At 42.0% G+C, this 14765-nt stretch overlaps 3 protein-coding genes across 3 annotated transcripts; all 3 read left to right on the top strand.

Annotated features, from left to right (window-relative positions):
* Positions 1–433: 433 nt before the first annotated feature.
* LOC310947987 (protocadherin beta-16-like) lies at positions 434–2963 on the top strand (the record flags this gene model as incomplete). Its single annotated transcript, XM_083914978.1, has 1 exon — positions 434–2963. Exon 1 carries the CDS (start codon positions 534–536, stop codon positions 2961–2963), a length of 2430 nt encoding a protein of 809 aa, XP_083771104.1. The 5' UTR covers positions 434–533.
* A 1013-nt stretch (positions 2964–3976) lies between these two features.
* Positions 3977–9391, top strand: LOC310947986 (protocadherin gamma-A5-like; the record flags this gene model as incomplete). Its single annotated transcript, XM_083914977.1, has 2 exons — positions 3977–5145; positions 8155–9391. The coding sequence occupies 2 exons, from the start codon at positions 3977–3979 to the stop codon at positions 9389–9391; spliced, it is 2406 nt and encodes an 801-aa protein (XP_083771103.1).
* Positions 9392–12151: 2760 nt separating this feature from the next.
* LOC310948259 (protocadherin beta-16-like) lies at positions 12152–14566 on the top strand (the record flags this gene model as incomplete). Its single annotated transcript, XM_083915323.1, has 1 exon — positions 12152–14566. One exon carries the CDS (start codon positions 12152–12154, stop codon positions 14564–14566), a length of 2415 nt encoding a protein of 804 aa, XP_083771449.1.
* Positions 14567–14765: the final 199 nt, after the last annotated feature.

The following is a 14765-nucleotide window of genomic DNA, read 5'->3' as shown; positions in this document are numbered from 1 at the left end:
TGCTGTTTCTGCTTTAAATCAAATTGTTTTGTTGTTTTTTCAATGACGCAGTACAATAATCCGGCATTATATTGTCAAACTGACTTAAAAAGTGACTGCTAAACATACAACCATAGCTATAGCAAACTTAGGTTTGGGAATATATCTGCATTACCAATACGTAAAATCCCTTTCATTCACAACTTCGGATTTTTTGACAGTGAGTCTTCTGAACAGTGATTAGTTTATGTTGAATTTCTGCAGTTTTGCAATGTGAACTCATAGGGCCGCTGTTGACCAGAGTGTCGACGGCTGACAGTAGAGTTGTAGCAGTCCCTCCCATGTTACATCGACATAATAAAGAAAGAGCTCGACGGTGAAGGACGGACACCCGAGTCATGTAGCATATTTGGAAAGGAGACGTCGATCTTTGGGACTTTATTTCTCGTGTGTGGATTAAACAGAGGCTGGATTAACGTTTATTACCGGACTCGATATCAGTTTTTGTGGGCTATAAAAACAACGAACTAAACGGAAGAAAACCGGATAGAACAATGAAAAGGCAAGTGCTGCTGTTCATCTGTCTCCTCTCTGTCGGCGAGGTGTTCGGGCAGGTCAGCTACACTATTCCGGAGGAAATGGCCAAAGGATCTTTAGTAGGCAACATAGCACATGATTTAGGTTTACAAACCAAACGTCTAGCATCTGGTAAAGCGCGGATCTATACCCGAGACAGCGATCAGTACATCGAGCTGAGCAGAGAAAGAGGAGTCATCCTTGTTAAAGAGAGAATCGACAGAGAGGCGCTCTGCAGACAGACGACGCCTTGTGCTCTACATTTTCAGATTATTTTGGAAAATCCTATGGAGTTTTACAGTGTTACAGTCCAGATCACTGATATCAATGATAATTCACCAACATTTGAAAAGAGTGAGATGAAATTCAAAATAAGTGAGTCAGCTGTGATCGGGGCAAAATTTGTGCTGGAAAGGGCAGTGGATCTTGATGTTGGAATTAATGATCTTCAAAGGTATGATTTAAAACCAACTGATAATTTCGCTCTTAAGCTCCGTAATAACGCTGATGGAAATAAAAATGTAGAGATGGTGCTACAAAAGCCTTTAGACAGAGAGAAACAAGAGCAGATATCTCTAGTGTTAACGGCTGTAGATGGAGGAGAGCCGCAGATGTCAGGAACAATGATGATTGTCATCACAGTTTTAGACGCTAATGATAATGCCCCCGTGTTCACACAGCAAACATACAAAGCTGCAGTATATGAGAACTCACCTAAAGGCACAGTTGTGGCCACTGTTTCAGCCTCAGATGCAGATCAGGGTTTAAATGGTAAAATAACTTATTCAATCACGAATACGTTGGATGAAGTCAGGAACGTGTTTGAGGTGAATGAGGAAAATGGTGAAGTTAGTTTACTAGGAAGTATAGATTTTGAAGAATCGAGAAACTATCAAATAAATTTACTTGCTAGTGATGAGGGAGGACTCACAGATTCGTGCAAATTAATTGTCGATGTACAAGATGTAAATGATAACAAGCCTGAAATTGACATAATGTCAAAGTCAACTGTCATATCAGAGGATGCAGAACTCAATACAGTCGTTACCATGATAAATATCCAAGACAAGGACTCGGGAGAAAACGGGAACGTTAAATGCTTTATCGGCGAAAATATACCATTTATTTTAAAAACATCTACACATAAATTCTATAGTTTAGTGACAGACAGTGAATTAGACAGAGAGATCGCTTCTCAATATAATATAACTGTGACCTGCTCTGATGAAGGAGTGCCCTCCCTCTCCAGCAGCGTCACTCTCACCTTACAGATCTCGGATGTGAATGATAACGCGCCTGTCTTTGAGAGGAGCTCATATGAGGCCTACATTGTCGAAAACAACACACCAGGCCTCTCTATATTCACAGTGAAAGCCAGAGACGCTGACTGGAACCAGAATGCCCGTGTTTCTTACATACTGGAGGACTCCTCTGTTAACGGAGTGCCAGTCTCCTCATATGTGTCCGTTAGTGCTGATAGTGGAGTCATCCATGCAGTGCGCTCTTTCGACTACGAGCAGATCAAAGACTTCCACTTCCGCGTCAAAGCGCAGGATGGAGGCTCCCCTCCACTCAGTAGCAACGTGAGTGTGAAAATACTGATCCAGGACCAGAACGACAACCCTCCTCAGGTTCTGTACCCAGTCCAGACTGGTGGCTCTCTGGTGGCTGAGATGGTGCCTCGTTCAGCAGATGTGGGCTATCTGGTGACTAAAGTGGTGGCTGTTGATGTGGACTCTGGACAGAATGCCTGGCTCTCCTATAAACTGCAGAAAGCCACAGACAGGGCGCTGTTTGAAGTGGGCTTACAGAATGGAGAAATAAGAACTATCCGCCAAGTCACTGATAAAGATGCTGTGAAACAAAGACTGACTGTTATCGTGGAGGACAACGGGCAGCCCTCTCGTTCAGCTACAGTCATTGTTAACGTGGCGGTGGCGGACAGCTTCCCTGAAGTGCTGTCTGAGTTCACTGACTTTACACACGACAAGGAGTACAATGACAACCTGACTTTTTACTTAGTGTTGGCTTTGGCTGTAGTCTCCTTCCTCTTCATCACGTGTTTAGTGGTTATTATATCAGTGAAAATATACAGGTGGAGACAGTCTCGCATCCTGTATCACTCCAATCTCCCTGTGATTCCCTATTATCCACCACGTTACTCAGACACTTTGGGGACAGGGACTCTCCAACACGTGTACAATTACGAGGTGTGCAGGACGACTGACTCCAGAAAGAGTGACTGTAAGTTCGGCAGAGCCGGTAGTCAGAACGTGCTGATAATGGACCCCAGTTCTACAGGGACGATGCAGCGGATACAGAGTGAAAAGAGCATCCTGGACGAACCAGACTCTCCTCTAGAGGTTAGACTGATTTTATACTGTTTCAGTGTATTATTATGTATTTAAAGTGTAGTTCATGGTACACATCTTATTTATTTGAGTAACAAACAGGGTATATACAATTCCCGTGCTTATTGTGCGATTAGAAGACTGTAGTTTGTAGACTATTTACGTTTTTAGACATTTTAGTTTAATTCAAGTGGGAATCTGGAAAGACATGATGTATTGTTTTAAGAAAAACAAAGGATTATTATAAGTAGTAGTAATGGTAGTAGTAGTAGTAGCAGGAGCAGCAGTAGTAGTAGTGGAGATAATGGAAGTAGAAAATAAGTATTTTCACTTCTCACTCAGAGTTGATCCACTTCAGAACTTCGGACAGCGACATACAGCAGCTTGTTTAACCTGCCTGTCAACTGCTGTTTCCACCGTTTTGATACCAGTACATTTTTGTCTTCTTCTCCATTTTCGTCTATAATGTTTTAGACAATCCCTTTTTATTTTGGAAGATAGTTTCCATTTCCAGTCTTTCAATCTGACTTCATATCCATTCCAATCTCTGACACACCTGCACGATCTGTTTAACGCGGTGTCTCTCATTTTGTAATTTATTATCTTTAAATCCATGATTAATGACCTACAAGTCAACATGATCATTTAAAAACGTGTCCTTATAGTCCTTAATGAAGCCCAGTATATTTGCTTCATGTGTGTATTGAAACTAATTACTAGATGGTTTACAGTGAGGTATGTTGAGCTGAATGTTAGTTGCTGTTCTGCAGTTTTATGATGTGGACTCTTAGGGCCGCTGTTGACCAGAGTGTCGATGAATGAGAGCAGGGTAGTAGCAGCACCTCCCATGTAACGTCGAAACAGTACAGAGAGAACACGACGGGCGAAGAACGCACAATTATGGTTCTGGAGCATTTTGTGAAAAATAAGAGGAGAGATTTGCATCTGCAAGAGATTCGCTTCCAATGCGTGGATTATGCAACTGTTCATTTGAGATTTGACATTGGATTCTGAACGATATTCATTTTTGTACGGATAAAAGCCGACTGTGGAGCAAATCGGATAGAACAATGAATCGGCAAGTACTGTTGTTTATCTCTCTGCTAACCCTCGACATCGTGTTCGGGCAGGTCAGCTACTCTATTCCGGAGGAAATGGCGAAAGGATCGTTAGTGGGCAACATAGCACAAGATTTAGGTTTCGAAATAAAGCGTTTGTTATCAGGTAAAGCCAAGATCTATACTAGGAACAGCGACGAGTACATCGAGCTGAACAGAGAGAAGGGAGTCCTCCTCGTCAAAGAAAGGATCGACAGAGAGGTGCTGTGCACTGAGACGGCGCTTTGCGCTTTACATTTTCAGATTATTTTAGAAAATCCTATGGAGTTTTATACTGTAACCGTCCAGATCACTGATATCAATGATCATGCACCAACCTTTGAGAAAAATGAAATTAGCTTTAAAATAAGTGAGTCAGCTGTGATCGGGGCAAAATTTGTGCTGGAGAGGGCAGTGGATCTTGATGTTGGGATTAATGGTGTTCAAAACTATGATTTAAAACCAACTGATAATTTTTCGCTTAAACTGGAAAAAAACACAGATGGGAATAAAAATGTAGAGATGGTGCTACAGAAGCCTTTAGACAGAGAGAAACAAGAGCAGATATCTCTAGTGTTAACGGCTGTAGATGGAGGAGAGCCGCAGATGTCAGGAACAATGATGATTGTCATCACAGTTTTAGACGCTAATGATAATGCCCCCGTTTTCACACAGCAAACATACAAAGCTACAGTTACTGAGAACTCACCTAAAGGCACAGTTGTTGCCACTGTTTCAGCCTCAGATGCAGATCAGGGGTCAAATGGTAAAATAACTTATTCAATCACGAATACGTTAGAACATGTAAGGAAAGTGTTTGAGGTAGATGAAGAAAACGGTGAAGTTAGTTTAATTGGAAATATTGACTTCGAAAAGTCAAGAAACTTTCAGATACATTTACGTGCTAGTGACGATGGAGGACTCACGGACTCCTGTAAATTAATCGTCGATGTGCAAGATGTAAATGACAACAGGCCTGAAATCAACATAATGTCGAAGTCAAATGTGATTTCAGAGGATGCAGAACTCAACACAGTCGTTACAATGATAAATATTGAGGACTTAGATTCAGGAGAAAACGGAAACGTAAAATGCTTTATCAGCGAAAATATACCTTTCATTTTAAAAACATCCACAAATATGTTTTATAGTTTAGTGACAGACAGTGATTTAGACAGAGAGGTCGCTTCTCAATATAATATAACTGTGACCTGCTCTGATGAAGGAGTGCCCTCCCTCTCCAGCAGCGTCACTCTCACCTTACAGATCTCTGATGTGAATGATAACGCGCCTGTCTTTGAGAGGAGCTCATATGAGGCCTACATTGTAGAAAACAACACACCTGGCCTCTCTATATTCACAGTGAAAGCCAGAGACGCTGACTGGAACCAGAATGCCCGTGTTTCTTACATACTGGAGGACTCCTCTGTTAACGGAGTGCCAGTCTCCTCATATGTGTCCGTTACTGCTGATAGTGGAGTCATCCATGCAGTGCGCTCTTTTGACTACGAACAGATCAAAGACTTCCACTTCCGCGTCAAAGCGCAGGATGGAGGCTCCCCTCCACTCGGTAGCAACGTGAGTGTGAAAATACTGATCCAGGACCAGAACGACAACCCTCCTCAGGTTCTGTACCCAGTCCAGACTGGTGGCTCTCTGGTGGCTGAAATGGTGCCTCGTTCAGCAGATGTGGGCTATCTGGTGACTAAGGTGGTGGCTGTTGATGTGGACTCTGGACAGAATGCCTGGCTCTCCTATAAACTGCAGAAAGCCACAGACAGGGCGCTGTTTGAAGTGGGCTTACAGAATGGAGAAATAAGAACTATCCGCCAAGTCACTGATAAAGATGCTGTGAAACAAAGACTGACTGTTATCGTGGAGGACAACGGGCAGCCCTCTCGTTCAGCTACAGTCGTTGTTAACGTGGCGGTGGCGGACAGCTTCCCTGAAGTGCTGTCTGAGTTCACTGACTTTACACACGACAAGGAGTACAACGACAACCTGACTTTTTACTTAGTGTTGGCTTTGGCTGTAGTCTCCTTCCTCTTCATCACGTGTTTAGTGGTTATTATATCAGTGAAAATATACAGATGGAGACAGTCTCGCATCCTGTATCACTCCAATCTCCCTGTGATTCCATATTATCCACCACGTTACTCAGACACTCTGGGGACAGGGACTCTCCAACACGTGTACAATTACGAGGTGTGCAGGACGACTGACTCCAGAAAGAGTGACTGTAAGTTCGGCAGAGCCGGTAGTCAGAACGTGCTGATAATGGACCCCAGTTCTACAGGGACGATGCAGCGGATACAGAGTGAAAAGAGCATCCTGGACGAACCAGACTCTCCTCTAGAGGTTAGAAACTTCCACATGTTGGTTATTGCAAAGCTACATGTTGAAATGTATTTCTTATCACTGACCTAAGGATTTCAGCACCACGGACAGAGGCCATACTTTGTAATTGACTATCTAAACCCCCGCCCCCTCTCCCTCTCCCTTCATGTCTGCCTTATAGTTGTAGTAATGTTCTTTTTGTTATGTTTGTTTTTTGTTTTTTTTTAGTTAAATGCCATTTTTGTAACGTTTGGATAAAGGGCGCCGCCTTTTTGATTAATAATTTTAAAGTTATTTTTATTACACCAGTATTACATATAATTCATGGCCCTTAAGTATTCCAACTCATAATAGGTTAACCTTTCTTGCAATTTCACTTTTTGAACTCCATGGGCCGCTGTTGGTTAACGTGTTGTAGCTTTGGGGAGGATTTGAAGCAGATCCTCCCATGTCATGTCGTTATTTCAGAGAAAGAAAAAGGGAGCAGGCACTGTTCACGGACTGGACACGCTGAGCTGACAGTCTCTCATTCGACATTTGTGGATCTACTCGATATTCCTTTTCAATTCATTTTCGGATGGAGATATTTTTATTGTGGAATTGAGTGTAACACATTTTTTTGGGTCGCAAACGTAAACAATGGATAGGACAATGAGTTGGCAAGTACTGTTTTTCGCCTCGATCTTCTCTCTCGGTTCAGTTCTCGGTCAGGTCAGCTACTCTATTCCGGAGGAAATGGCAAAGGGCTCTGTGGTGGGTAACATAGCACAGGATTTAGGTTTGGATGTGAAAAGACTAAAGTCTGGTAAAGCCCGTATATTTACGGGCGACAGTGCAGAATACATTGAGCTCAGTAGAGAAAGGGGAGTCCTCCTCGTGAAAGAGAGGATCGACAGAGAGTCGCTCTGCAGACAGACGACGCCTTGTGCTTTACATTTGCAGATTATCCTAGAAAATCCAATGGTGCTTTTTCGAATAACAGTAGAGATTACAGACATCAACGACAACAGTCCCGGTTTTAAAAATGACGAGAAACGTTTTGAAATTAGCGAATCAGCCGTTACAGGATCTAAATTTGTGTTAGACAGAGCAGTTGATGCAGATATTGGCGTAAATGGCCTGAAAAATTACAGCTTGAATCCTACTGATAATTTTCTCCTGAAAATACAAAGTCAGGCAGATGGAAATAAAAAGGTCGAAATGGTCTTACACAGGCCGTTGGATCGAGAGAAAGAGGATAAAATATCTTTGTTATTAACAGCTGTAGATGGAGGAGAACCTCAGATGTCTGGTACTGTTAAGATTTATGTGACCGTACTCGATGTAAACGACAATGCGCCTGTTTTTATGCAGTCAGTTTACAAGGCAGCCATAGCCGAAAATTCTAACAAAGGAACAGCATTGATAACAGTGAGTGCTTCTGATGCAGATAAAGGAACACACGGGGAAGTGTTTTATTCAGTGTCGACCACTGAAGACGGTGTGTCTGATATATTTACAATAAATGAAAACGGGGAAGTAATATTAGTTGGTGAAGTTGACTTTGAAAAGGCCAAATATTACCAAATTGATATTGAGGCTAAAGACAGTGGTGGTCTTTCTGATTCTAGTAAGATTATTGTTGATGTCATTGATATTAATGACAATAAGCCTGTTATCAGTATACTTTCCAAGTCCGATTCAGTCCCAGAAGACTCTCCACAAAATACAGTTATAGTTATTTTCAGTGTCCTTGACCCAGATTCAGGTAGCAATGGTCAAGTGAACTGCAGAATAAATGGTAACATACCTTTTACTATTACCACACCTTCCAGTGATTTCTATAGTTTAGTTACAGACAGTGAATTAGACAGAGAGATCGCTTCTCAATATAATATCACTGTGACCTGCTCTGATGAAGGAGTACCCTCCCTCTCCAGCAGCGTCACTCTCACCTTACAGATCTCTGATGTGAATGATAACGCTCCTGTCTTTGAGAGGAGCTCATATGAGGCCAACATTGTCGAAAACAACACACCAGGCCTCTCTATATTCACAGTGAAAGCCAGAGACGCTGACTGGAACCAGAATGCCCGTGTTTCTTACATACTGGAGGACTCCTCTGTTAACGGAGTGCCAATCTCCTCATATGTGTCCGTTAGTGCTGATAGTGGAGTCATCCATGCAGTGCGCTCTTTCGACTACGAGCAGATCAAAGACTTCCACTTCCGCGTCAAAGCGCAGGATGGAGGCTCCCCTCCACTCAGTAGCAACGTGACTGTGAAAATACTGATCCAGGACCAGAACGACAACCCTCCTCAGGTTCTGTACCCAGTCCAGACTGGTGGCTCTCTGGTGGCTGAAATGGTGCCTCGTTCAGCAGATGTGGGCTATCTGGTGACTAAAGTGGTGGCTGTTGATGTGGACTCTGGACAGAATGCCTGGCTCTCCTATAAACTGCAGAAAGCCACAGACAGGGCGCTGTTTGAAGTGGGCTTACAGAATGGAGAAATAAGAACTATCCGCCAAGTCACTGATAAAGATGCTGTGAAACAAAGACTGACTGTTATCGTGGAGGACAACGGGCAGCCCTCTCGTTCAGCTACAGTCATTGTTAACGTGGCGGTGGCGGACAGCTTCCCTGAAGTGCTGTCTGAGTTCACTGACTTTACACACGACAAGGAGTACAACGACAACCTGACTTTTTTCTTAGTGTTGGCTTTGGCTGTAGTCTCCTTCCTCTTCATCACGTGTTTAGTGGTTATTATATCAGTGAAAATCTACAGATGGAGACAGTCTCGCATCCTGTATCACTCCAATCTCCCTGTGATTCCCTATTATCCACCACGTTACTCAGACACTTTGGGGACAGGGACTCTCCAACACGTGTACAATTACGAGGTGTGCAGGACGACTGACTCCAGAAAGAGTGACTGTAAGTTCGGCAGAGCCGGTAGTCAAAACGTGCTGATAATGGACCCCAGTTCTACAGGGACGATGCAGCGGATACAGAGTGAAAAGAGCATCCTGGACGAACCTGACTCTCCTCTGGAGGTTAGTCTCAAGGAATGAAACAAAGAGTTGCGCTGTTACTTTTCATGACATCGCTTGTTTCTATCTATTAATCATGTTTCTCTCTTAACACTGAGCTCTTGGAAAACTAATAACCATGACCCAATGCACTTTGTTTCTTATTTAGCTAGTTTTTCCTCCTTACAGCCTAACATCCTATACAACTTTAATATTCACTACTATACATTTGAATTGTTTCATGAAACTGATGCATAGTTTAGTTTTGTGAAAAATCCAACAACATTTACATTTTCGTCCTTTTTAAAATTAGCCATAAAAGCCCAACCTTGATCATGCCTTAGGTGTCAACATGATAGGAATACTTTTGAATACTTGCTTAAGGGACAGCAATTCATGCTAAAAAAAATATATATATATATATATATTCCAGTTGAATAACAATTTACAGAATAGTCTAGTATCTGCTTTTTTGGTGATTGGGCTATTTGCATACTCTGGTAATAATTGCATATGCTATTTAAAGGAATCACTGCATTTAGAAAAGTATTCCACAGAACCAAAGACACAGTAGCTTTTTCTTTGTTCGGCATGATTGATTTTAAACGATTTTATTTATGTTCTTCATCTACTTTTTCCACCCTGGTGCATTTTAAGAAAATTTTAGATAAGGTCCTATGTTACTTGTGCCTGTCAATCTGACATATAATATAGCTTTCCTTTTTATTAAGTGTCAAACTTATGTGACAAGGTTGAAAAACTAGCTAAAGAACATTTTTATAGCAATGCAATATTCTCACGCATTTCTCATTGAAACCATGGGTCCTGCCTATTGTTTAATATTATTCAGCACCAGTGTTTTGGACAGCACTATCCTGAGAAGTACACTGCAAAATACACACCATTGAAACAGGTGTAGCATTATGCCCATTCACTGCAACACACATATTTACAGCTTCCCTTTACAGAAGATTATTCCACCATGTCTGTGAATGTAAATCTTTAGTGATTCTTTACACTATTGTAATCCTCTTTATCTTACTTTGCATATTACTAGGAAGCCGTCTCATTTTGTTGCTAAAGACTGGGTAGATCTGTGAACTGATGTGGTATTGCACAAGACTGCTGTAATCGCTGCATTTAGGTACAGTGACAATAAAGGAGAATTCTGATTCTGAAAGATTAAAAATGACTCCCCAGACAGTCGTGTCAAAGCAAGCAGTGTGGTTGTTCCTAACTATTACACATTTCAGTTTTCATGTTCTCAGTATTTAATTAAAATAGCATACTGTTAAATAGGGTGGGAAGCACTGATGTGGGAGTGTTAAAGTTACCCAGCACACACACTGGGAGATCCACTGATCCTCTCTGGCATTACTTACTGAAACTGTCTGCAATGAGCTCTGCATTGTACTTGTTATTAGGACTAGAAACACCTACTAGCATGATATTGAAATACCTATACTTGTAAATAAATATTTTTTAGCTCACAACACATTGCCACTACCGCCACCCTTGCTGTGTATGCTGATTGCGTTATCCACCTCTAGTTGAGCACCTATTGGTCATCAGCTAAGAAAATACCTATGACAATAGATTTATGGTTGCATTGTTGTGATCTGCTCTGATGGTAGTCAACCTGGATCTCTTGCTGTGTGTACTTATGTCTCAGTGAAGTAGAATAAGTTACTAAGTCTGAGTTCCTGCTTGAGCTTCATCCTAATAGCTGCTTATCGGACTGGACAGAGCTGTGGGAAGTAAGCAACATAGGCTAGTTTAAAATGTAGAATGATAAGTCACTCTCAATTACATTTTATGTATGTGGAGAGTACATAGAAAATAGTCAGTAGTGATCATAACTCATAGATGGATATTAATTAAATGGGAAATTAAGAGTAATATTTTCATGGGTGGGTGCATCTATGGTGAATTACATTATCTTTCATCTTTTTGCAAACAACCAATTCAGGCAAGTTTTTAGTTTCCTGACTTACCTGCTTGGCCCTGGTCATTCTTGTCAAGTCAGTGGGGAAGAGTTCCTTCTGGAAAATAAGTTTTAAAAGCTGCCTCAGGGTAGACCGTAGTAATATTCTTCCCAGTGGTCAGTTTATTATCCCATCAGTGAAAAGGTGTATTACAGATAAAAAAAAGTATTTAACATTGCTCTATTATAGTCACCTTTTTTAATGTCTTTGTAAGAAAAAAGCTACTTCAGTAAACAGTTATATATATGTTTTCAATTAGAAAGGAACTATGAAATTAGCATTTATTTTGGAGATGATATTTTAGGATTTAACTGTTTCTGATCAACTCTACAACACCCATTTATTCTTTATTCTAAAATCATTACATTACTTGAAGAAACTACCTATGCAACGTTTGCAACAACTGAATACCCAATACTGTATATGCATCTACATAATGCCTATCAATTGAGCGGGTTTTTGTTTTAAAGTTAGGCGTTGCTTGATTCATTTTGTAATGATTGAAAGTCATATTAATTTCTTCATACTGAACCTCTTACTGCATAGTTTAGCTTTCTGCAGTGCAAGTGTTTGGACTCTCAGGGCCGCTGTTGACCAATGTAGAACCTACCCTCATCATTTGTTACATTAAACGGAGAAAGAGACACCCATTCTGCACACAATCTGCCTGGCAGTCACCGGGAGATATCCGCGCTGCGATAAATTTATTTCGGACTCAAGAAACGCGAAGATGATCTTCCTCTGAAACATTTTGTAACAGAGGGACCTTAACGCTTTGGATTTCATCTTTAAATCTACAGTATTTGTCGAATTTCACATGTCGGACAGAACAATGAGACGGCAAGTACTGTTGTTTTTCTCGATTTTGTCCCTGAGCTCGGCGTTTGGGCAGGTCACCTACTCCATTCCCGAGGAAATGTCAAAAGGCTCGTTAGTTTGTAACATCGCGCAGGATTTAGGGCTAGACGTAAAAAGATTGAAGGCAGGTAAAGCTCGCATATATACAGAGGACAACGCAGAATACATCGAGCTGAATAAAGACAGAGGAGCTCTGCTTGTGAAAGAGAGAATCGACAGAGAGGCGCTCTGTGGACAGACGACACCTTGCGCTTTACATCTTCAAATTACGCTGGAAGATCCGATTGAATTATTTACAGTTACAGTCGAAATTAATGACATTAACGATAATGCACCCACATTCAAAAAGGATGAGATGAAATTTAGGATTAGTGAGTCGGCTATCATTGGAGCAAAATTTGTCTTAGAAAGAGCGATGGATCTAGATGTCGGTGTGAACGGATTGCAGGGTTATTCGCTAAAACCTACAGACAACTTTAATCTAAGGCTTCAAAATCAGCAAGATGGGAGTAAAAAGGTGGAGATGGTTTTAAAAAAACATCTCGACAGAGAGACACGAGATCACCTCTCCTTAACTCTCACGGCGACTGATGGCGGCGATCCGCAGCTGTCGGGAACAATGCGAGTAGAAATTGCAGTGCTAGACGCAAATGACAATGCCCCAGTATTTACGCAGGAAGTATATAAGGTTACTATAACAGAGACTGCTGCGAAGGGCACGCTTTTGAGTACCGTTAGTGCTGTAGATGCAGATCAAGGCTCAAATGGAAAAGTGTCATATTCAATAACAAACACATTGGATGATGTACCTGTTTTGTTTCAAATTGACGAAGAAAGCGGCGTAGTAACTTTGTCTGGAAACCTGGATTATGAAAAGACACAGCACTATGAGATACACGTCCAAGCTAGTGATGATGGAGGACTAACCGATTCTTGTAAGATTATTGTTGAGGTGACAGATACAAACGATAATCACCCGTCTATCAATATCGTGTCTAAAACTAATTCAATATCAGAAAATTCTCGACCAGGAACTGTGGTAACTATATTTAATGTTCAAGATCCTGACTCTGGAGAAAATGGCAAAGTCGCATGTAATATCGAAGAACACATGCCATTTCTGATGAAAACAACGTCGAAAAAATTCTTCAGCCTAGTAACTGAAAGTGATTTAGATAGAGAGAGAGATTCTGAGTATAATATAACTGTGACCTGCTCTGATGAAGGAGTGCCCTCCCTCTCCAGCAGCGTCACTCTCACCTTACAGATCTCGGATGTGAATGATAACGCGCCCGTCTTTGAGAGGAGCTCATATGAGGCCTACATTGTAGAAAACAACACACCAGGCCTCTCTATATTCACAGTGAAAGCCAGAGACGCTGACTGGAACCAGAATGCCCGTGTTTCTTACATACTGGAGGACTCCTCTGTTAACGGAGTGCCAGTCTCCTCATATGTGTCCGTTAGTGCTGATAGTGGAGTCATCCATGCAGTGCGCTCTTTCGACTACGAGCAGATCAAAGACTTCCACTTCCGCATCAAAGCGCAGGATGGAGGCTCCCCTCCACTCAGTAGCAACGTTAGTGTGAAAATACTGATCCAGGACCAGAACGACAACCCTCCTCAGGTTCTGTACCCAGTCCAGACTGGTGGCTCTCTGGTGGCTGAAATGGTGCCTCGTTCAGCAGATGTGGGCTATCTGGTGACTAAAGTGGTGGCTGTTGATGTGGACTCTGGACAGAATGCCTGGCTCTCCTATAAACTGCAGAAAGCCACAGACAGGGCGCTGTTTGAAGTGGGCTTACAGAATGGAGAAATAAGAACTATCCGCCAAGTCACTGATAAAGATGCTGTGAAACAAAGACTGACTGTTATCGTGGAGGACAACGGGCAGCCCTCTCGTTCAGCTACAGTCATTGTTAACGTGGCGGTGGCGGACAGCTTCCCTGAAGTGCTGTCTGAGTTCACTGACTTTACACACGACAAGGAGTACAATGACAACCTGACCTTTTTCTTAGTGTTGGCTTTGGCTGTAGTCTCCTTCCTCTTCATCACGTGTTTAGTGGTTATTATATCAGTGAAAATCTACAGGTGGAGACAGTCTCGCATCCTGTATCACTCCAATCTCCCTGTGATTCCGTATTATCCACCACGTTACTCAGACACTTTGGGGACAGGGACTCTCCAACACGTGTACAATTACGAGGTGTGCAGGACGACTGACTCCAGAAAGAGTGACTGTAAGTTCGGCAGAGCCGGTAGTCAGAACGTGCTGATAATGGACCCCAGTTCTACAGGGACGATGCAGCGGATACAGAGTGAAAAGAGCATCCTGGACGAACCAGACTCTCCTCTAGAGGTTAGAACACTTTAGCAAACACAATGTTTCATTTTTGCAAATCATGGTAGTTTCTCTTGCATTCATTTCACAAGCTGATTGCAGCAACAGTCAGAAAATCACCATTTGTAAATACCCGACTATGGGTCCATGCTTCAGTGTTAACAATCAGCACAATGGACAGCGACACTTAACTTTGCTGAAAGCAGTGAATGTGTCCATGTGTTGTGTTATT

This window comes from Echiichthys vipera, assembly GCF_963691815.1.
Source record: "Echiichthys vipera genome assembly, chromosome: 6".
NCBI classification, from domain to species: domain Eukaryota; kingdom Metazoa; phylum Chordata; class Actinopteri; order Perciformes; family Trachinidae; genus Echiichthys; species Echiichthys vipera.
Note: the sequence above shows the minus strand (reverse complement) of the source record. Positions and strands in the feature narration are given on the sequence as shown.